At 43.5% G+C, this 22,944-nt stretch overlaps 1 protein-coding gene across 1 annotated transcript in view; it reads left to right on the top strand.

Moving 5' to 3' along the window:
* ksr2 (kinase suppressor of ras 2) overlaps positions 1 to 22,944 on the top strand; it is a gene marked incomplete at both ends in the record, with an annotated part of 107,008 nt that overhangs the window by 63,973 nt on the left and 20,091 nt on the right. Inside the window, 7 exons of the mRNA XM_083644595.1 lie at positions 8,755 to 8,824; positions 10,097 to 10,180; positions 10,774 to 10,859; positions 13,113 to 13,219; positions 17,433 to 17,601; positions 18,498 to 18,539; positions 22,231 to 22,300. Coding sequence (XP_083500721.1) covers positions 8,755 to 8,824; positions 10,097 to 10,180; positions 10,774 to 10,859; positions 13,113 to 13,219; positions 17,433 to 17,601; positions 18,498 to 18,539; positions 22,231 to 22,300 — 628 coding nt within the window. The remainder of the gene's footprint in view (positions 1 to 8,754; positions 8,825 to 10,096; positions 10,181 to 10,773; positions 10,860 to 13,112; positions 13,220 to 17,432; positions 17,602 to 18,497; positions 18,540 to 22,230; positions 22,301 to 22,944) is intronic.

The raw sequence follows: 22,944 nt of genomic DNA, 5'->3' as shown, positions 1-22,944 counted from the left end.
ATGAGACTCTCTTCTATCATCTGCAAAAATAAGTTTATTGATACCATTTTCCGTTCTTTAGTTATGAGCCGGAGAAGATAGGTTGTTTTGAGCAAAAAGAGACGTTTCAAATTAGAAGCTGAGATATTCCGCCTTTTGTGAAATTAAGCATTTCAAGCACATTCACTGAGTCTGAAGCTAATATTTTCTGATGTAGTGACGTGGTGTAGTTGTGTGGTGCCCTGCGTGCCCCACCCCCCTCTCCCCCCCTCAGCTGCAAACTCCTCCCCACACTAACACACAGCCTCACGCACGTCGGGTGCTGCCTTTCTGGCGGCTAATCGTGTGGAGAAACTGTGCAGACAGACAGACAGAGGCAGAGGGGCTCAGTTGTGGACGCGGATTGACTGCTGTTAGCAGCCAACGTCAGCTGCAGCCAGAGCCATCTATATGGCTCTGGCTGCAGCATGAGCGGTTTCTCTTTCATCACGGGGGTTTTTCCTGCTGTTTTTCGGACCTTTCTCTAATCTGGAGAGCACTGTCGCCACTTAATGGGTCTGTAAAATAGGTTATACACCTTCAATAGCTCCCATATTTTTATAGGAGATGTAATAGGCTTTGATCCACGTCCCACCGTCAAAAAACGCAATTGACGACAATCGTCGTCATTGGCACTCTACGTCACTAATCGAATTGACGACGATTGTCGTCATTGGCACTCAATGAGTTAAACTGTCTTTGTCCTCTTCCATTCTAATCGTCGAACATCATCATACCAACTACAAGAAACGACCTCGGATATATATCGTATCTACCGTATTTACGAGTTGCGAGCACATGAACGGCCCTCAAATGTCGTATTTACGACTGGGAATTTGGGAAATTTCGATACCCGAGTTTCCCAGTTGTGACGTTGTGTGAGGTTTCGGGACTACAACAGTGGCGGAAAGTACTGTATGGAGTCCGTGTCACCAACTGACTGTAAAAATGTATATACCGGTATATCGTTATTCGGTTCATAGTAGCTATTTTTAGTAGTTGCACATTATGGCCTATGTGGCGACCATAATGACCCACTACTTGCTTTTGGTAAGAAAACAGCAGCCACAAGAAAAGATACTTCTGGCATCCATGTTTTTTGCTCTTTCCGACCAAGAGCACTTGAATGCTGTCATGTCGTAATTACAGTACCACTGCACAAGTGGTAAGTGCGAGCTTCCCAGGAGCATGTGAATGCAGCAGTATGTTGTTCAAAATGCTTTTACGGGTATAATATATGGGTGTATTTCAGCTGGTCTATTTAAGCTGTAAAACTCGCTCGCTCATCCTCTGCTGGAGCTACTCCTACAGTATGCATCTCACACCATGTACCACCAGTGGTTTCTGCTTCTCCATGGATTCCCATGGGCGTTTGGAATGATCTCTCCCTGCTCTCACGTTTGTTTGGCTGGCTTTAAATTGCACCTCGCAGGGAGTGATACGAAACAGAGCATTGACGTCAGAATATGATCTATATTTTCACTCGTTCTCAGTAAAAAATTTAAAATTCCTATTCGATATGCGAGTTGTCTGACTGAACTGATGGCAATGTTAACGTACGACTACTAGACCTGACGTAGATCCGATCCATATTTAAACGTTTTCTGCTTAAATGATGGCAGCTTTTAGTGCGCAGGCTTTTCTTTGATTAACGTTCTTAGATGCTAGTTTCTACCCAATAAGTGAGCTAGTGTGTAAATCAGATGTGTTGCAACAGGACAGTGATGGTGAGCTGACAAGATAGCATGCTTTTATAGCTAACAAGGTGACATGATCATCTCAGCACAACATCCATCAGAAGGAGAGTGTCAGTGATGAAAGGATCAATTTGCAGTCAAAAGCAGCACAGAAATGAACCAGGCCGATTTAATTCTGTTGAGATGGTCAATAGGACTCGGACAAAAAAGAAAAAAGATTAAATGTTATATGGTCCTGATTCTAAATATAAACTGAATCGCTTGGTTTGACCAAGTCAAACTATTTTATGAGCATTTTATGAAATGTCTATGGAAAAATGAATTGTGGATGAAAGCCCTTGGTGCGGATGCTAAACCTGGAAGAGGGCATGCCTTTGGCACTCTATGTATTCACCTTATGCAGAAGAGACCGTCTGGCTTGAGAGACTAACAGGAAGTGTACCGGTAAATACAATCGGATGTTCCGATTGCATTTACACTTCCTGTGACTCATAAACCTAGTCTGACTAATAATGTGAGTCAAACTAGGTTTGACCAGGTGAGTCAGACTAGTTTGAGCAGGTGATACAGCCGGCGTTTTGAACAGGAAGTCGTCATACAATGGGTCAAGTGGGCGGGGCTGCATAAGGTGAATAGGCTACATTTACGAAATCAGCAGGTCACAGCCGCTGTTACCCAGGAGCTGAAGTCGTCCAAAGTGGCCGTCAGTACGCCACCTGAATGCCCCTCGATAGCGTCAGATCGCGCTCACCACCAACACCTGCCTTCTCCGTCGGTCAGTCCTCGTGCCCGGAGCTGTTTGAGTTCTCCAGACGAGGAACCCTTTACCAAGCCACAAGGCCTCTCCAAGGCATCGTCTCTGTTCTCCTCCGTCTCCATCCTCCCTCAATCTCACAGGCACACTTAAACCAGCAGTCTCCAGACTCCCACTACAAAGCCATGAGAAGATACATGTTTCATCCAAGATAATTGCTGTTTTCCCCTCTGCAGCGATTAGCAGGGAGCTCGGTGTACGTGTCTTTCTCGTAAAACGTGTGCGCGTCAAAGATGACAGCACAGTATTCTGCTAAAAGCTTGATCGGCTTGTAGCTGTTGCCATAGCAACTGTGGCGGCTTTGCCTCTTGTTCATCGGAGTTTGTTCCTTCTTGTCACTCCGAACAAATACTTGTTCAGTTGTCTGCTCTCCCTGCGCTCAAAGTCTCATTAAAACAGGTTGCTATATGTACTGTACATATATATGTACTGTACATATATATGTTTCTCATTTTCCAATCTGCCCACCCACTGCAACTTCTCAGGAATATATAGATCCCCCCCCCTCCTTTTCAGGATAGGGTGTGCAGCAGTCTGTCATACAGTACAGTATGCTGCGTGGACCGCTGTCTCTGTCGCACACTCGCGCAGTATATATATATATATATATATATATATATATATATATATATATATATATATATATATATTATTTCCGTTAGGGGTGTCACGATACACTCAGTTCACGATACACTCAGTTCACGATACGATACGATACACGATATTGGGTTCACGATAACGATACGATACGATATTTTAACAATATTTTTTTGCGATCGATTTGTAAGTTGAGGGGGCATCCTCCACGCTAATATGAGTAATTTCACCATTTTCATCCTCCGTGTCTGTGACGTCCCTCGTCTGTTCAAACAAAGCAATGAAAAGGAGAGCGAACATGCAATCAGATGCAGATCAGTGCCACCGTGTTCAGCTTCTTTTTCTCGCGATATGAGATTTCATCTCAACGATACATATTGTCACATTTTGATATCGCGATATATCGTGGGACGATATATTGTGACATCCCTAATATATATGTATATATATATATATATATATATTATATTATAAATATTGTTGCGTTCTGCTGATGGCGGTCCTCTTGGGATGTATTTCAGCATTTCAATCGTATGTAGACCTACTGATTGTCACTTGATAATGATTGGGTGGCGACGAAGGCGTTACTTTCACCGTTTGGTCGAAGCACCGAAGTATCACCTTCTATCCATTGATCTGTAAGACCTTGCTGATTGTGCCAATGGGGATGATTATGATGACTGCTGCGGGTGATGACTTGGTGTTGATGTGGTGTTGATGAGAATAATGATGTGCTCGTGTGTTGTGTTGTGTTGCGTTTTATTGCTACATGCTGTCGTACTTTGTTTCTCTTTTAACTGCAATAACATTTCTGCTCCATGGGGGGCAGTAATGTTTAGCAATCAATCAGTCTGATGTCAAATAAAGTGGCATTAGATAGGTGATAGATAGGCTTCTAGAGTCAATGTAGCCTCTTTGTCTCTGCACCCCCACCCTCCACGCATGTACGCGCGGGCGCGCGCCCACACACACGTGCACACACACGCGCACACACACGCACACAGCACACGCGCGCGCGCGCAAACACACGCGCACACACAGGGACACCCAGTCCCCATGGCCTGCTGTGTGTCATGTGACAGGCCAGTAGAGGAGGGGGAGGAAGGCTCCTTCTTAATTAGGCAGAGGCCAATCAGATAAGATGGAGGAGGACACTGTTGTCTGGCGCCTAGGGGTTTCTCAGCTCTCACAGGCTCATCTGTCACACACACACACACACACACACACACACCTACACACACACACACACACACACACACACCCACACGCACACGCACACACACGCACGCACGCACACACACACACACACACACACACACACACACACACACACACACACACACACGTCCACTTGTGCATAATCACATGCCTTTGTGACTTTGGGTTATGGTTATAGTCCGGGCTTACACTACCAGGACACACCACATTTTATATGATTAAAATAACACAAAAGGAATTATGTAGTCACCCCAAAAAAAAGGTTAAACATAAAAAGCATCTTCTATTTTAGATTCTTTAGAGTAGCTTGCCTTGATGGAAAGGCAAAGGCTTTGGAAGGAAGGGAGCACGGTGGCGCAGTGGTAGCGCTGTGGCCTCACGGCAAGAAGGTCTTGGGTTTGATTCCCGCCTGGGATGCTCAGTGCCCACTGCCCAGGTGGGCTCGTCAAAAAGGGCCCTTCTGATGTGTGGAGTTTGCATGTTCTCCCCGTGCTCCCCTGGGGCTCCCTCCAGATAGGAAACCCCTGCTAAAAAAAGCTTTGGAAGGAAATATAAACATCACCTTATATTTGTCTAAGAAACAAATTCCAAGAATTTAATCATATGCCTGGCTCAATCAAGTGGCTGTAAGATAATGCAAAACATGCAGTAGTAAATCAATCAGGTGGTGGGTCCAGACTTTTGACTGAAGTGTATCATGCTATAAGCATGTATGAGCGCGCGTACACGTGTCTTTCTTTTTGTGAGTATAAAACAGGGGGAAGTCTGCACACTTGAGGCTACAGTGTTTTTTATTTGTGCACAAATAAAAAAAAAACACAGATTGGAGCCTGCAGTGTGTGGACTTCCCCCTGTTTCACAGTTACTCTTTTGTCCGGCACCTGTACGTTGTTTCCTCCTGCACGTGCGCATATTTGTTTTTTCCTCTTTTTGTGAGTTTACCCGCACCTCCGTCCATGTCGACCCGCATCACGTCCCCATCCAAAGGCCAAGCTCTTGTCGTGGAAGATCGACGAGAAGGTCGTCGTCGCCACACTACAGATGATAAACCGCCCCGACCACCGCGCTGACAGCCCCCGATCATCTGCCAGTTAGTCGCCAAACAGGGCCGACAAGAAGCAGATGATGTCGGCTCCCCCCCCCATATTGAGTTATCAGCTTGATTGAGTGTAATTGAGCGATGCATCGGAGTGCAGAGAGCAGACACCGGGCCTCTGGAGAGATCAGAGGAGGGGGAGGGGGAGGGGGTGTGTTCAGGAACCAGGAAATGCTGCGGCACCGGGGGCCCATGTGATTAGCAATTGTCATCGGCTGTTGATTACTCGCAGCCTGCTAATCAGTTAATAGGACTGATTGAGGCCCCCCACTCCTCCAGATGAAACAACCAACTCCTGCAAAGATTAGACTTCCAAACCGCGCGGCCCCACTCGTCGTCAAGCCAATAGCAATTAGCGTTCAAATGGGACATCCAGTAAATGTGAGTGACAAAAAGCAGAGTCGACTCCAATTAGATGATTGCATGTTGTTGTAGCCACGTGAACAGACGCCTACATGACCTCCTCTTGAATAAACCAGTCGACCCACCGCGACATTCAGACTCGTCTGTCGAACAACATGACAAGTCTTAGTTAGTTCATTTGGTCATTTTGAAGTCCGGTGAAAAGGTGTGTTCACCTTAATACAATTCCATTGAACAAGTCACATGGCTCATGACTACCAAGTTCATATTTGTCAACCTGAACAACTCTGCCAAAACAGGAACTAGACGGTTCAATAGTGTGATACGGTAGGAAAAACAATTTGCCTAGAGCATATACCATTACCCTCAGAAAACCATCCTATATTCTCTCACACTCGCCGTTTTATGATTTCATCAGACATATTTAGAGGGTGAAGGCTGGTATGAAATCCAGTGACAAACCTGCTTCTCATTAAGTATGCAGGCAGAACCTGAGATACATTTATGGATCTGCAGATCACAGTAATATCTCTCTTCCATCCGTGTTGGCTATATTTTGTCAATTCAAAGCTTTAAGTTGACTGAGCTATTTTCTCAAAACATTTCAAACACACTAGAATCAAAATGGTGGAATACGTGTTTGGCAGGAGAAGGGCAGACTGACAGGCGGGAAGATGCAAAGGAGAGACCGTGTTTGTGTGTGCGTGCGTGCGTGCGTGTGTGTGTGTGTGTGTGTGTGTGTGTGCGTGCGTGCGTGTGTGTTTGCGTGTGCGTTCATTATTCTGAGTAAAACCTCTATCTCCTAGAAATATGTGACGTCCACCTCAGTCATTAAAAATGTTCTGAAAATAACGGATGCATATTTCGATTAGCATATTAGACTGTACATGAAATTGAAAATAAAATGAACACTAAGGCCAAACGCGCTTATCTCTGCGTAATGCACTTTTCCCAGGCTTATGGATCCGACCCCTGACTTAATCTGGATGATTCAATGTGGCCCCTATCTGTTATTGATTTAGTCAGCCTGGCACCACATCATTATAATACATCAGCACCAGATCCAGCCTCCTTCACAGGCAGCACTATGTAGGCCAGATCCAGCTTCCTTCACAGGCAGCGCTATGTAGACCAGATCCAGCCTCCTTCACAGGCAGCGCTATGTAGGCCAGATCCAGCTTCCTTCACAGGCAGCGCTATGTAGGCCAGATCCAGCTTCCTTCACAGGCAGCGCTGTTTAGGCCAGATCCAGCTTCCTTCACAGGCAGCGCTACAGTATGTAGGCCAGATCCAGCCTCCTTCACAGGCAGCGCTGTGTAGGCCAGATCCAGCTTCCTTCACAGGCAGCGCTATGTAGGCCAGATCCAGCTTCCTTCACAGGCAGCGCTATGTAGGCCAGATCCAGCTTCCTTCACAGGCAGTGCTATGTAGACCAGATCCCGCTTCCTTCACAGGCAGCGCTGTTTAGGCCAGATCCAGCCTCCTTCACAGGCAGCGCTATGTAGACCAGATCCAGCCTCCTTCACAGGCAGCGCTATGTAGACCAGATCCAGCCTCCTTCACAGGCGGCGCTATGTAGACCAGATCCAGCCTCCTTCACAGGCAGCGCTATGTAGACCAGATCCAGCCTCCTTCACAGGCAGCGCTATGTAGACCAGATCCAGCCTCCTTCACAGGCAGCGCTATGTAGACCAGATCCAGCCTCCTTCACAGGCAGCGCTATGTAGACCAGATCCAGCCTCCTTCACAGGCAGCGCTGTGTAGGCCAGATCCAACCTGCTTCACAGGCAGCGCTGTGTAGGCCAGATCCAGCTTCCTTCACAGGCAGCGCTATGTAGACCAGATCCAGCTTCCTTCACAGGCAGCGCTATGTAGACCAGATCCAGCCTCCTTCACAGGCAGCGCTATGTAGACCAGATCCAGCCTCCTTCACAGGCAGCGCTATGTAGGCCAGATCCAGCTTCCTTCACAGGCAGCGCTATGTAGACCAGATCCCGCTTCCTTCACAGGCAGCGCTGTTTAGGCCAGATCCAGCCTCCTTCACAGGCAGCGCTATGTAGACCAGATCCAGCCTCCTTCACAGGCAGCGCTGTGTAGACCAGATCCAGCCTCCTTCACAGGCAGCGCTATGTAGGCCAGATCCAGCTTCCTTCACAGGCAGCGATGTGTAGGCCGGCTGCTTCCACCGCGTATTAAGAGGTGCTGCTCAATCAGTACATGATGCACTAATGGACCAAGCACACGCTTTCTGTTCTGAAAAGCTTTTGAAGTGAGTGACCCTCACAATGGAATACTGGCAGCATAAAAGTAGCCTTATACCAGCTATCTAAACATGCAAACAAACTCCAAACAGGCTAAGTCAGCTGGGCCACTGGACCTTGACACCTGTGCTTGTCGTGTGACTGGTGTCAGATAGGTCACAGCTGTTTTGAGTCCATATTGTGCCAGGCGTTTGTTGACTGGAGGAAATACTCTGAAAGGCTTCTTGGCAGTTTTCCTTTTCCTTCATGACATGCCAGTGTGACAACTTGAGAGTCTGGTGTTGCTCCCCAATCAACAGCTTGCCACTAACTAAGATGAACCGTTCATGCAACAGTTCAATCTGTCTGTCTATCTGTCGGTATATCTGTCTCTCTGTCTGTCAATTAAAAACTAATTCTCATTTCCAGGGATGAGCTGACCAATATACGCACAATATGAACCGCTGACAACAAAATGTCAGACGTGTTGCTACAAATCAATTAATTGTCTGAAATGCCATGTGTTAAATGAACGCTTCATGAAAGACGTTTCATTTCATTACTACCGCAACACAGTATTTATTGCTCATTAAAAGAAATTACTATCTCTCCACCTATCTATCTATCCATCCACCCATCCGACCCACCCACCCATCCTCCCATCCTTCCCTCCCTCCATCCATCCATCTTTCTCTCTGTCCCTCTCTCCAGACACTCTCTCAGTGCCTCGCTGGTCCCCACAGATTCCCCGAAGAGATCTGGGAAACTCGATAAAACACAGGTAGGCTAAAAGCACAGTGTGGGCGAGCGGGTGTGAGTTTGCCTATCTGCGTGTAGTACTTGTACATGTGTGGTAGAATGCCAGGCCAATTAAACAAGGGCTCTTGCGTAACTCATCTCCATGCTCTCTCTCTCTCTCTCTCCCTCCCTCCCTCCCTCCCTCCCTCTCTCGCCGTGTGACTCCGCATGCCAGTGATCTAAAAAGTAAAACAATGGCGTATGAGTCGTGGGATCTCAGAACGTGGGCGTCCGCCTGCTGGAAGTCAGCGAGGTGGAAAGAGAAGGCTTGCACGCTCGCGCTCGAATGCCTCATCACACGGAGCCGAGCCCATTGCAAATGTCACTTACGGAGCCGTTATTTGAAGATTAAGGCTGGTTTCGAGAGAGACGCCATTCTTCCATCCGACAATGTCCTTGACGTGCCGATTTGCATATTTATGTTTGTATGTTTGAATGTGTTGCTCTTGATCGCATTTTTTGGCCCGTTAAGATAACTGCGTTTGCGTCGTTAATATACAATGCGGCACTTTGACTATATGCCTTCAGGGCCCTTCTCTGCGCTGAGAACAATTTGTCTCCACACAGAATCCACTCTTAACGTCGCGTCAACTTTCAGATTTGTCAGTGGAGGCAACTAAAAAGCAGGGGTCAGGGGCTGGACTGAATTATGCCGCATGGCTCCGTTCAAATGACACTAAGGAGGGAGCTAATAAAGAGATGTGGCTTCTGTCAACCTGCATTAGTCACCTGTCATTAGCCGGGGCCAGCCAGACCCACTGCTGGCATCCAGGCGGCGCTTCGGTAAATACAGCCAATAATCCTACACACTCAAAACCACTCAGTCTCTCCATACATGCCCAAAGTCCGCAGAAGAAGAAAATCACACCGACTGATTGTTGTGTTAGTGTGTTGATGTAAACCCCATGGCCTCCGTCATGAATGCATGCAATCGCCTCGGGGGGCGTTCAGGACGAGAAAAGGGGGCGTCGATGTAATCAGAATGTAAGGGAGATTAGAGGGAAAACACTTTCACTGGGGTAGCTTCTTTGGGCGGCCATTCTTCTTGTGGAAAGGTTACACTGTGAGTGTGAGGCCGTCTTCAACAAAAGCCATTTATCAGAAAGAGCCGATGTCGCGAGAGGCAGAAGGTCAGAAGAAGCAATGTTCTCCTTCACAGTAATCCACATACATATGGATGATGTGACGGGGCAGAATGTGGTTTCATGTTTGGTGCGATGTCACCTGCTCTATTTTGTGTTTCTTGTGCACACAGGTTTTCCACCAAGTATTGGATGTCCCAGACATGCATAGTGTGTGGAAAGGGAATGTTGTTTGGACTCAAATGTAAAAACTGCAAGTAGGTATTCAGCCTGGTTTTGCTCTGAAATAGTTTAAATGATCAATGTATGGCTTTGGATTACTGTAAGTGCTTTATATGTGTGAAATGAGCAGATTCAATGGTTTATAAAACAGAGGTGGTCAGTATGGTTTTAAATCGATTATTAGTAGCAAATTGACATCTTGAACATTACTGGATGTTAAATCCTGACATTATTGTAGATATTAAATATCCTGATAACCCGACAACAGTGTGTGATTTTGAAAATCAGGCGTATAAAACGTCCTGATTTTAAAGGTTTATTGATACATAATGGAAACTTCATACTTACAGAGTTGATTATCTGATTAGATTTTGGAGCACATTGCTCCATAAATGTGCATATTAATGAGGAAACTGATTAATATGCAATTGATTTTCTTGAAGCTACTATAACTCTGTCATGTTGCGGAGTTCATATGAATGCCACCCATGTGTTATTGTGAAAACAAGTATGTTGACATAGAAATATTTGCTAATTCATGCCTTAATTGGTTACATTAATGACCCTATTAGCATAAATGTTTGTGTTGAATATATCATTACTGTACCTTTCCTTTTTATGCATTCAGGCTGAAGTGCCACAACAAATGCACCAAAGAAGCCCCACCTTGCCATTTACTGATCATACAGCGAGGCGGTCGAGATTCCCTCAAAGGTGTCTTTTTTTGTTTTGTTTTTTGTTACCTTTATTTATCCAGGGAAAGTCGCCTGTGTACACACACTCATTCTTATAGATGGTTAAAATCCTATTTTTGCGAAAATAATTTGGGATGTAAAGTAATGTTGTAAAGTTGGGATGTAAAGTTTCCAATCCAATTCAAGTTGTCAGTGTGTCAGATGAAATCTTGATCATAGGAGTGACCTTATTCTTCTGGTTTTAGATACCATTAAAAAATAACTGAGATTATCTCACTCCATTGGCAAAATGTGTTGTAAGAAAATAAATCTTTTGCGACAGAATTTGAGACTTGTTAAGATGGGAAAAAAATGTGCAGTATGAGGGTAGCCTGGGTAAACCCAGCCCCCACGTGACCTGCTCTCAGAGTTCTCAGTCCTGACTTGTGAGCAGGGTAAGCCTGAGAGCAGGTCACTGGGGGCTGGGTTTACCCAGGCTACTATGAGGGTAGGTGTTGTATTCCGCCTAAACTAAAACCAACTGAAAATCCCGGCAATGACTGGTCCTACTAACCAGCCTGTGGTAAAGAGACAGTAGGTTAGCAAAGGCAGGCCAGAAGGCGGTTATATTTTGATTATATTTATATTTTGGTCATTTTTTCCACCTCAGCAAACTTTGAAGGCAAAATATGCCAAAGGTTTTAACTCGTTCATGCCCTGAATTATTAAACCCTGGAACAAAATCGGGGTCTCAATTAACCTACATCTGTAAGGTGCCTATTATTTGTCATAATGCTTCAATGAGCCTGAGTCCTTCGAGCAACTAAAGAGACTGAATGTCTCATTTGTCTGCCAATCTGAACAGGTGTTTGGGAAGATGTAAAGGTTATCAGCTGATTAATTAGGCCACTCAGGTTTGATGAATGCCACTTGCAGTTATGCATTGTTCATCGACAGCACTGAAAGAACTCCCATTACCTGCTATCACAACTGAGATTATTTTGTCCTTTCTCTGCCTTTCCTCCCATTTTCTTCCAAATAAGATCACCAAGGAACAACTCAAGGTAATTAGGCTTCTTCTTCTCTGCTTTAATAAAGTTAAAGACAGTTTCTTCATGACACAGTTTGCTAAAGGAAACTAATTTTTTCTTGGAAAGTGTCTATGCGATAACAAATGGATGGTGTTCCAAGGCAGAACGGTTTGTTCATTTCTTAAATTAGAAGCCAGTCCTGATAAAGAGTTTACTCTAATTTGCCCGAAACTAGCAAGCAGGCACCTGCTTTGAGTCCTGTCTCCCACAGTGCTCTAATTGTTCTCTGATTTATAGAGAGGCAAAGTGACCGCCTACTTCCTGCTTCAGCACTGTACCAGAGATTTTTATCCGCCATTTATTTTCCCATAGACGTTTCGTAAAATGCTTATGAAAATAGTTTTACTTCGTCGAACCAAACGGTTCAGCTATATTTAGAGTCGGGAGAGACTATAGAACATTTCACTCCGACCAAAACTTAAAAAACTACATTGAAAAAATATTTTATTTAAATCTGCATTTCTTTTTTAAAGCAGCTACGAGCAACTTTTTCGATTGTTATTAAACAGTATAAATTTAATATCAATGCATCACATCTTACCTCTAATAGTCGACGAGACCAAGGCAGAGTAGTCTCGCTTGAGCCCCGAGTGAATCGGCCAGTGTAGGCTGTCTGTGGCCAGGGAAGATCAGGAAGTGAAATGAAACGGTTTGCAGCAGCCACTTCGGCCATAACCACAAAATAACTTCCAAAAAACCTGTTAGAATATAACGAGAGATGTTCGCGAGAGTATGCGTGGCGTTCACATTGTTTATGTTATGTTGCTAGGCAGCGCAAACGGCGAGGCAGGCAGCTGCGTTTCACTTCCGGGTTTCACTTCCGGGTAGCCGGGCCGGCGGAGAGAGAGAGAGAGAGCCCCCTGTTGACGCGAGTTTAGACAGACACAGACTTAATAATCATCCAAGGGAGCAATCTCCAATTCACACGGCTTTGGTCTCAGCTTCTATTATAGGTAAGATGTGATGCATCAATATTGTAATTATACTGTTTAATAACAATCGAAAAAGTTGCTCGTAGCTGCTTTAACGTTTTGGTTGAGGTGAAATGTTATGTGGTCTCTCCTGTTTCTAAATATATAATATATACAAAATGTCTAAGGGAAAATAAATGGCGGATGAAAAGCTCTGGTACAGTGCTGAAGCAGGAAGTAAGCGGTCACTTTTGCCTCTCTATTGATTATTTATTTTCTTTGCACTCACAGCTCGTCTGGTACGGACCGAATCAGTGCCATGTGACATCAACAACCCGCTCAGGTACACAGACCTGCACATCAGTCAGACGCTCCCCAAAACCAACAAAATCAACAAGGTAAGAGGAACAGACACGCCATGTACCTCAACTCATATGACCTCTCCAACTGCCCACCTTTCTTGCATTTTGGAGGCTGGAAAATGATTGTGAGTCATCGGCAGTAGTGTTCCCGCAAGATCATGGGGGGACCATCCAAAAATATCCTCGGCAATTCCGATCTTTGCATGCTTTGAATATTTTGAACCTCACATCAATCAGCACATCAGCACATCAAACTGGCATTTTGCATTTTGGCACCGGTATAATTTGCATTCACAAGATTCTCGTCATGGCGTATGACGTTGAGTATGACGTTGAATATTGCGACTGCATGTTACCACGCTTTCACGCATGTTGTGCTTGTGACTCTATATGAGCCCAGGTACAGAGAACACAACAAAGTCAACAAGAGTATTGCCATTCATTTTGCATCACAGTCAGTTTTTCCTGCTTTCTGTCGAATGAATGAATGAATGAATGAATGAATGAATGAATGAATGAATGAATGAATGAATGAATGAATGAATGAATGAAAATTTTATTTACGTGTCAGGACATTACATGACCCATCCCACATGGGATTATCAGACACATCAACATACAGTTATTTCCATATCTATTACGGTGCTTGAACAATACAAAACCGTACAAACACACACACAGCAGCACGCGGCATCAGCAGCAAAACACAGATTTAACTACAATGTGTATTAAGTAAAATATATGAATTAACTATCATATGTCATCTTTTTCCTCCTATCCCACGCATGAGAGATATATTCGGAAAAAGCAAAGATGTTATCAAAAAGAAATTCAAGTATGGCACCTTCTTCAAAATCTAACAGGTTTAACTCAGGGGAGTGAACTTTTTTAAATAGTATATCTCGTAAGTCATGATACAAGGGGCAGTACAAAATAAAATGAAATTCATTCTCCACTTCCTTCAGCTCACAATATTCACAAATCCTATCCTCCTCCGCCGTCCCTCTGTATCTGCCTGTTTCAATATGTAAAGGCAGAATACCACATCGTAACTGAGCACATAAGGACCTCTTACTTTTAGGTAAATTAAACATCACATATTTTTCACATTTAAATTCATTTTTAAATAAACAGTAAGTTCTTAATTTAGGCTTCTGCCATAGTTCTTCAGTCCAAGATTGTAACCAGTTAGCGCGGATCTGAGATTTAAACGACTCTACATTTATACACATTCTTTGAGAGTAATATTCTCCAAAACCACACTCCTGAAACAAGTCATACATATCTGAGACCCACTCCCCTTCAACAGACAAGTCCCAGAGGAAAATCTGACTAGCAACCCTATTGGATGGTAGGTCCAGCAATCTGTTCCAGAGGTTCACCATACTGGTTTTCCATCTGATCACACAAGGGTCCCACCCCATTTCTCCACTAACTGCTGGAAGAGGAGCATATTTATGAAGACCCAAAAAAAAGCGAATTGCCCGGTTCTGGATACGCTCGCTTAACAGAAAACGTTTACCGCCCCAAATACCAGAAACATAATCTAACACAGGGCATACACAGGAGTGATACAGTTTTGAATAAGTAAGATAGCCCAAGTCCCTCAGAACTTTGGTCTTACCTATAACACCTCCTAGAGCCCTGCTTGCAGAGTCTGCCAACATAGAAACACCAGGCAAAAAAGACAAGTGGTCATCCAAAAATAAACCCAGGTACTTGTATTTGTCAGTGAATTCAAGCTGTGTGTCACCAATAGAAAACACAAACTGACTTCTTGCGACACCCGGCTTTCTGAAGTGCATTATTTGTGTCTTCCTTTGGTTAACGCACATCTTCCACCTGTTACACCACTCATTAACACAATTCAACATCACTTGCAGATCTTCTTCACATTCTGAGAGCAAAATAATATCGTCTGCATAAAGAAGGATGCTTAAGAGTACCTGGCCACATGAAACCCCTTTCCCCAGCTGTTTAACTTCTCTAGCCAAATCGTTTATGAAAACTGCGAACAAGGTTGGAGAAAGAATGTCCCCTTGTTTGACACCAGAGGGCGCTGGAAACCACTCTGTGAGATAATCATTCACTCTGATGCAAGCCAAAGGGGCTTCGTAAATAGCAGTAATCGCTTTGTGAAACTTTCCATTTATCCCGATTTGGTGAAGCTTGTGTTTAAGGAGGATGTGGTCAACAAGATCAAACGCCTTCTGGAAATCAATAAAACAACAGAAAGTGGGTTTTTTAAGCTTCATTCTAGTCCTAACTACAGTGGTCACAACATAAATGTGATCAATGCAGGCTCTTCCTTTTCTGAAGCCGTTTTGCTCCTCTTCTAATAATCCGTTATGCTCTAAGAAATGCGACAGTCTATTATTCAAAACAGAAGAATATAATTTATAAACAGTGCTTAGTAAGCTAATTCCACGATAATTTAGTGGAATCCTGGGGTCATCCTTTGGGGATTTTGGTATTGGAGTTATAATTGATTTAAACCAGGCAGATGGAACCAGACCATGATCAAAACAAGTATGAAAAAGATGAAATAATAAATCAAACAGCTTAGGGTCTTTGAGCACTTCATTTGAAAGCTCATCTATACCGACGGCCTTTTTTAACTTTGCCGATTGAATGACTTTCATCACCTCCTCTCTACATACAGCACCATTTAGAGGAATAACACTGTTGAGGTGGGCGTAACCCCCCTCCAAACCGAAAGACAAAACCGGAGAGACACCCGCAACATCTTGACTCCTAGAGAATAATCCGGAGAAAGCCTCCTCCCACACTTTCAATACCTTCCCCAGGTCTGATGTTAATTCCCCTTCACTCCACACCTGCATGGGAATCTTTTTCTGTCGCTTAGGCCCCAGGTTATTTATCTCACGCCAAAACTGTTGCGGGTTCTGAGTTTGTAGTTGATCAATTTGAAAAATCTGACCTCTCTGATATTTACGTTTATATATATATATATATATATGTATATATTGTGTGTATATATTTACGGTATACATCACACAATTCCGGCAATGGTAAGACTGAGGTACAACCCTGTCAAGGCATTAGACAGACATGAGACATGTGCCATGCGCTCTGGCTAGGGAGAGACTGTCAGGCGGAGTCAGCAGTGGTGAATGGTGAATGGTATTACTGAGCATCCATCATCCCTCCAGCCTCACTCTGCCTGTGAACGGTTGCTGCTGTCCAAGGTCCTGACAGCTTCCCGTAAACCATTGGGAGTGCTGATGGACTGTGATTGGGAAAGCGCCGGTGGATTTCCCCCCTTGAAAGATCCACCCGAAACAAAGTGTTTGGAACAGCAAATGGAGAAGCTTTCATAAACTGGCTATTTGAAAGCCCAGAAGTCATGTATTGTGATGTCAGTCAATTGCACACAGAAAAACTCTTGTTTACCATCTCGGGCCAGTTCAGGATAACAAAGAGATGAGGGTGGCAAAAGATTTGAATGTTGCCCAGATTTTCTCGGGATGGAGCGCTCACTTGCTGCTCATTTGGCTCCCAATCCAGGCCAGGTCAGACTTCAAGGTGCTCCTGCTAGCGTTCAAATCCCTCCACGGGCTTGCCCCTTCATATCTCTCAGATCTCATCATCCCGTACATCCCCTCACGCTCCCTCCGTTCCCAAAATACAGGCCTTCTTACTGTCCCTTTAATCAAAAAAAAGTCAGCTGGCAGTAGAGCTTTCTCCTACAGGGCACCCTACCTCTGGAACAAGCTTCCACCCAGTGTTAGGCAAGCGACATCAGTCGAAATTTTTTAATCCAGGCTCAAAACACATTTATTTGCACAGTCATATGACTTGCAATAGTACTTTATTGAATGTTATATTTGCTATGATTATTGTCATATTTGCTATGATTATTGTTACTTGATATGTCACTTTACTGAGATAGATACTATATTTGATGATGATTATACTGTGTAATATTTCTCTGTGTATTGTTTTACCTGATTTTAGTGTTCTGTTGTTATTGTGAAGTGTACTGAGACACCTCGGTGTGATTTTGCACTCTAAATAAACTTTGATTGATTGATTGATTGATTGATTTGGAGCTAGGGCTGCACAATTTTTTTCATTAATTATTTATTTATTTACTTGATCAAGTTTTTTTGTTTTTTCTTCAATTTTCTTTATTGCAGCCCCACTTTGTTATGTAGACTTAGAAATTATTTTTTACATTTTTAAGGATAACCCTCTCTTGATCTTGCTGTGGTCGACCTCTTCACAGGATCACATCCCAGTCCCGTACCAACCGGACTCCAGCAGTAACCCCTCCTCCACCACCTCTTCCACCCCATCCTCCCCGGCCCCGCCCCTGCCCAGCAGTGCCACGCCTCCTTCGCCGCTACACCCCTCCCCGCAGTCGGCGCGACAGCAGAAACATTTCAACTTGACAGGTAGGACACAGAAGTGTAGCCACATGAGCCAAATACACTCACATTCAAATTTAGTATACATTCAGGTGGTGTCTCGTCAATGGGTCAGCAGCATGGGGGAAATCCTCCCGTTCTCCCCATTCAGCATAGTTAGCATTTAGCTGCTAGCCCAGCCCAGGCAGACAGGATCGGAGATTCAACCCCCACAATGAACGCACATCTGAACAGACGTCTATGTACATGCTCTTGAATCCCCAATCCTGTAGTGTAGAGCCGCAGCACCTTCCTTTGGTGAGTCAGCCCATTGAGATATATGGGGTTTTCACCCCACCGTCTAGTCTCGCAGTAGCCAGCCGTAGTAATGTTTTGTGGGCGTTCCCACACAGACTGGATCTATGGAGGTATGGTAATATTGTTTAGTTAACCCCACAGTGAGAAATACCTTTATCACAGAAACACCACAAGTAATAAAATATTCAGAACAGGACACTGTTCACAAAGAAAGCCCAAAATACACTTCATTGGTAGGGTAGCATTTAGTACTTACCTGTCAGCCTATTGCCTGATGGCTTGAATAACAATCCATTTTCATGTGTTCAGGTCCCATATTAGATCAGAATCACTTTTATTGCCACAATATGCAAGATTACATACGAGGGATTTGTCTTAGTGTCAGTATGCAGCGTAGCCAGTCAGATGGTTAATCCAAACAATTTTTGCCTTTGAACTAGAAAAGATAAGACGTTTTTGAGAGGTTCTCTACGAGGCAAAGCTGAACTTCCGAAGCGAAACCGTGTCTTCTTAATCACTCAAATCTGAATAGTGCACTGACAAGCAGTGAATGTCGAAATCCGCCGAGAGACCACGCCACCACTCCAAAATCCCACTCCAGCTCTGCCTTTGTCTCTTCCCTCCAGCCTCCAGTTACTTCAAATACAAGCAGCAGTTCATCTTTCCAGGTAGGTGCCTCATACTGCACTGGGTCATTACCCCTACCCATAATGCACTGCGACTGGCCCACCAGGGTCAGGACAAGGAGCAGAGCCCTCTTGATGTTGTCGTGATGTTCGTCTCCTCACCTCGGCCCTGCTTTTAAACTCTCAGCGCCCCACTCACACCCCTCTGAGCGCGTCTCATTTGGACCCCCCCTAATGATTCGCCTATGTCCAGACCCTTGGCCGGTGCCTTGTCGAATACATATTGGTACCACACTGTCGTCTTCCCTTACTAGGCAGGCTATTAGAGCAGACACAGCTCGTAGGGTGAGAGAAGAAGAAGAATGAGGTGTAATTGAGAGAGCATGAATAGGCTGCACAAGATGGAGTGGTAGCGTCGCCGCGAACACAGGTTCTGGTTATTTCAGATATACAGACACACGAGTGTGCTTTTTTAAAAGGCATTTCAATCAAATTAAGTCGGCTATCTCTATGAGCCGCATAACAACGTAGTCAGTCATAGGCCACTATTGTTTGTTTGTTTGTTTATTTGGATCCACCATTAGATACAGCAAATATGCAGTAGCTATTCTTCCTGGGGTCCTCATATCATACTCTTAAACAATTTTTTTCATCTTAAACACAATACAGACAATACAACTTCCATAACATTCATACATACATACAGTAGCTCTATTATTTACTTCTTAGTTGAAGAAAACTTAGTAAATAAATACAAAACAATACAGAAAGAAAAGTGGAGAGACAAAAAACATAACTCTCCTTACCTTTGTGATCATAGGATAGCTCAATTCACCAGTGAAAAACACAATTGTTTTCAGGGTATCCCATATGTAAACAGATACATCTTTAATTTTTTGTTAAAGCAACTTCTGTTACTATTTAATACTAAAAAGCTTGGTAGTGAATTCCATGCCACCATTGTTCTGTAGTGAACCGTTCCTTTTATTAAATTTGTTCTGCATGGAGGCAGCCTAAATCGACCCTCTGATGCCTGCCGCGTACAGTGCTGATGTTCATCTGAAAAGAATGTTAGTTTATTATAGAGTACTTCTGGGATTTTATGTAAAATAATTTTTTTAATGAAAGACACAAGTGAGTAATGTAACTTACTTTTGACATTTAACCAGGCGAGTTGATTATGCATTTCCATGCCAGCTGTTCTATATGGACAATTCAGAGCTATACGAGCTGCTTTATTTTGGGCTACTTGTAGCTTGTTCAGATTACTTTGTGTTGTATTGGACCAGATGACTGCACCGTAATCTAGATGTGACAGAACTAGCGCCTGAATTAATTGTTTGATCAGGTATCTGGGCATACATTTTTTACAGTGTCTTACTACTGCCATGCCTCTGCCCATTTTTTTCACCTTCTGATCAATGTAGCTGTTCCACGACATTCTGTTATCAATAATTAATCCCAATAACTTCACCTCTGTCTTTTGTTCTATATGTTTATCTCCTATAATTAAGTTCAAAGCTGGTGCATATTTCAACTTGTATTTTGAGCCCAAAAGCATTGATTTCGTTTTCTCAATATTAAGAGCTAGTCTATTTCCTGTTACCCATTCCATAATTAACTTTAATTCTTTATTTAACACCCCCTCCAGCTCTTCTACTGTGTTTGCTGAAGCATATACTGTGGAATCGTCAGCATACATAACCATGGTGGCAGAATTCAGAACCAACGGCAAATCATTTGTGAAAATAGAAAATAAAAGTGGCCCAAGACAGCTTCCTTGCGGCACCCCAATATCCACAGCTCTCATCTCAGAGTAACTACCATTCAAATAAACAGAGCATTTCCTGTTGGTTAGATAACTCTTAATCCATTTCTTTGCAGAATCTTCAAATCCATAACAGCTTAATTTATTCAATAAGAGTGTATGATCCAATATATCAAAAGCTGCACTAAAATCTAATAATACAGTACCAATTAAATTTTGCTTATCTATATCTCTCAACCAATCATCCGTCATTTGAGTTAATGCTGTAGTTGTGGAGTGTCCCTTTTTATATGCATGTTGAAATACAGTGTTTAAATTATTATTACAGAAATACCCTTGGATTTGTTCATATACGATTCTTTCCATGATCTTACTCAGAGCTGGTAGTAAGCTTATTGGTCGACTGTTTTTTCCTGAAAATATTTCTTTACTGTCTTTGGGTAATGGAATAATCTTGGCAATTTTCCACTCTGACGAACAACTATGTTTGTGAAAACTTAAATTAATAATAAAAGCAATAGGCAGAGCAACCAAATCTGCTACAGGTTTAAGTAGCTTTACATCCAGGTTATCAATACCTGACGGTGTTTCTTTTGCTGCCCGCAGGAGTTTCTCCACTGTATCTCCAGTAATGTCCTCAAATTGAAAACTACACAATTTATGATTCATTATTCTGTCCTTTATTAATTTACTTGAAATGTAATCTTTTTCTTTTCTGTTATCCATACCGTCCCGCAGTTTCTTGATTTTGTCATTAAAGAAATAACTTAAATAGTTAGCCATTTCTACTGGTTTAGTGAGAATATTTCCATCAGCTTCCAAAAAAGATGGAATTGGTCTACTACTTCTTCCCATTAGTTCATTTAGGATATTCCATATTTTCTTACTGTCCATTCTCGCATCTATTATTCTATCTTGATAGTAAGTCTTTTTTTTTATTTTATTCAATTTTGTTACATTGTTCCTTAACTTCCTATAGACCTTCCATTGTGACACATCAGCCGATTTGATTGCTTCTGCCTTTGCCTTATTTCTCTGCTCCATATGCTCTTTAAGTTCTTGGTCTAACCATGGGGCCCTTACATTTCTCACAGTTTGTTTTTTTACAGGTGCATGTCTGTCTATAAGTGGTCCTAACAAGTCATTAAACGCTTGCAATGCCTATGAGGCCACACTACTGCATTGTGCTGTAACCGGAACTAATGCAGCACTCACACATCATTTTCAGTTTGCCATAAATGCGATCTGCCACTTGGGGAAAATATTTATGTCAGCCGCCTCCTAAAGGCAATTATAAATTACAAGTAGGATGTGGGATTTCATTCATTCATTCATTGAGTGCGTTTACATTCACACAATAATCCGATAACTGGGAATAATCGGGTAACTGGCAATAATCTGATTTAGGCGTTTACATGCACTTTAGTAAGTAGCGGGAACTCACCTGGAAGTCCTTGAGCGGGCATGGAGATTGGGTCGTGCGCTGAATAAAACGGACGATTCTGCAAAAAGCTAGGTGTGTTTATTGGATTTCTCATAATCTGACAACGGCCTCTGATAAAGCACATCTGTTTATGCTGACCACTTGAATAATCAGGTAACACCAGAAATCTGATAATGATCGGTTTATTAGTGTGCATATAAACACACTCATTCATTCATTCATTCATTGTCTTTACCCAAATATTCCTCTGAAAAGGAGTGACACCGATGTGTAAAGCTGGTGGTCCTCAGGACCCTGAGGCCTGCTGCTTTGACTTTGAGCCCTCTCTAATCAGGAAGGTTTTGACACCTGGGATGAGGTGAACTGCAGTTCACTGCAATTCACTACCTGCTCCGACACAGCAGCTGCAGGATTCAGGGTCCTGAGAGCCAGGCTTGAAAACCACTGCTTTAAAGGAACGTAATTGTGAGTGTGTTGTTGTAATGTGTTGTCTTGATGCTGTGTGACTCCGCCCCTCCCAGATGTTGCTCCAGAGGCTCCTCCAAGCAGAGCGCCACAGGTCATCCTGCACCCCGTCCTGTCTGAGCCGGGGTGAGTAGGATCTTCTCCACGAGTCATGATGTAAAAGCGACGACTGCGTGATAAAAAAGTCCTTCTGATTCTGATCAGCCCCGTCTCTCTTCTATCCTATCTGTCTGTCTCCCTCCCACACTCCCTCTCTCTTTCCCTCTCTCCTCTCTCTGTGGCCATTGGTCAGAGCAGAGGCCAAGTCAAAGTTATTGGAGCACAGATATTTGGGTGACAAATGCAATGCGAGAGCCGTCACGACGAACACAGAGAGGCTAATGTTAGCAGGGCCTTTAGTTCACGCTACACTTGCGACGCCAACTGGATTTCCACGGGCTCTTTGAGGAAGCCAGTGTTTACAGGAAAACAACCGGAAGGAGAGGACGAGTGTCAAACTGCCTTTCGACCCAGATTAGCTAATTAGATTAGAATATAAAAAAACAGAGCAAGGGAGTCTCCATCCATAGGTTGATGGTCAATTAAGGATGGAATATGGTCTGTGTGTAAAGATCGGGATGGATTAATCAATAGCAAATAATGCCACGCTCAATTTCCTTTTTCAAATATCAACAGGACGACACACAGTCCCAGAAAGGTCCAAGGTGGAAAAGGCAGATTATATGAATTCTTATATAAGTGAATTGTGGCTATATGGCACAGGCAGTAAA

Source organism: Poromitra crassiceps, assembly GCF_964638095.1.
Source record: "Poromitra crassiceps genome assembly, chromosome: 10".
In the NCBI taxonomy this organism is placed as follows: Eukaryota; Metazoa; Chordata; class Actinopteri; order Beryciformes; family Melamphaidae; genus Poromitra; species Poromitra crassiceps.
This window is presented reverse-complemented; position numbering and strand designations above follow the sequence as displayed.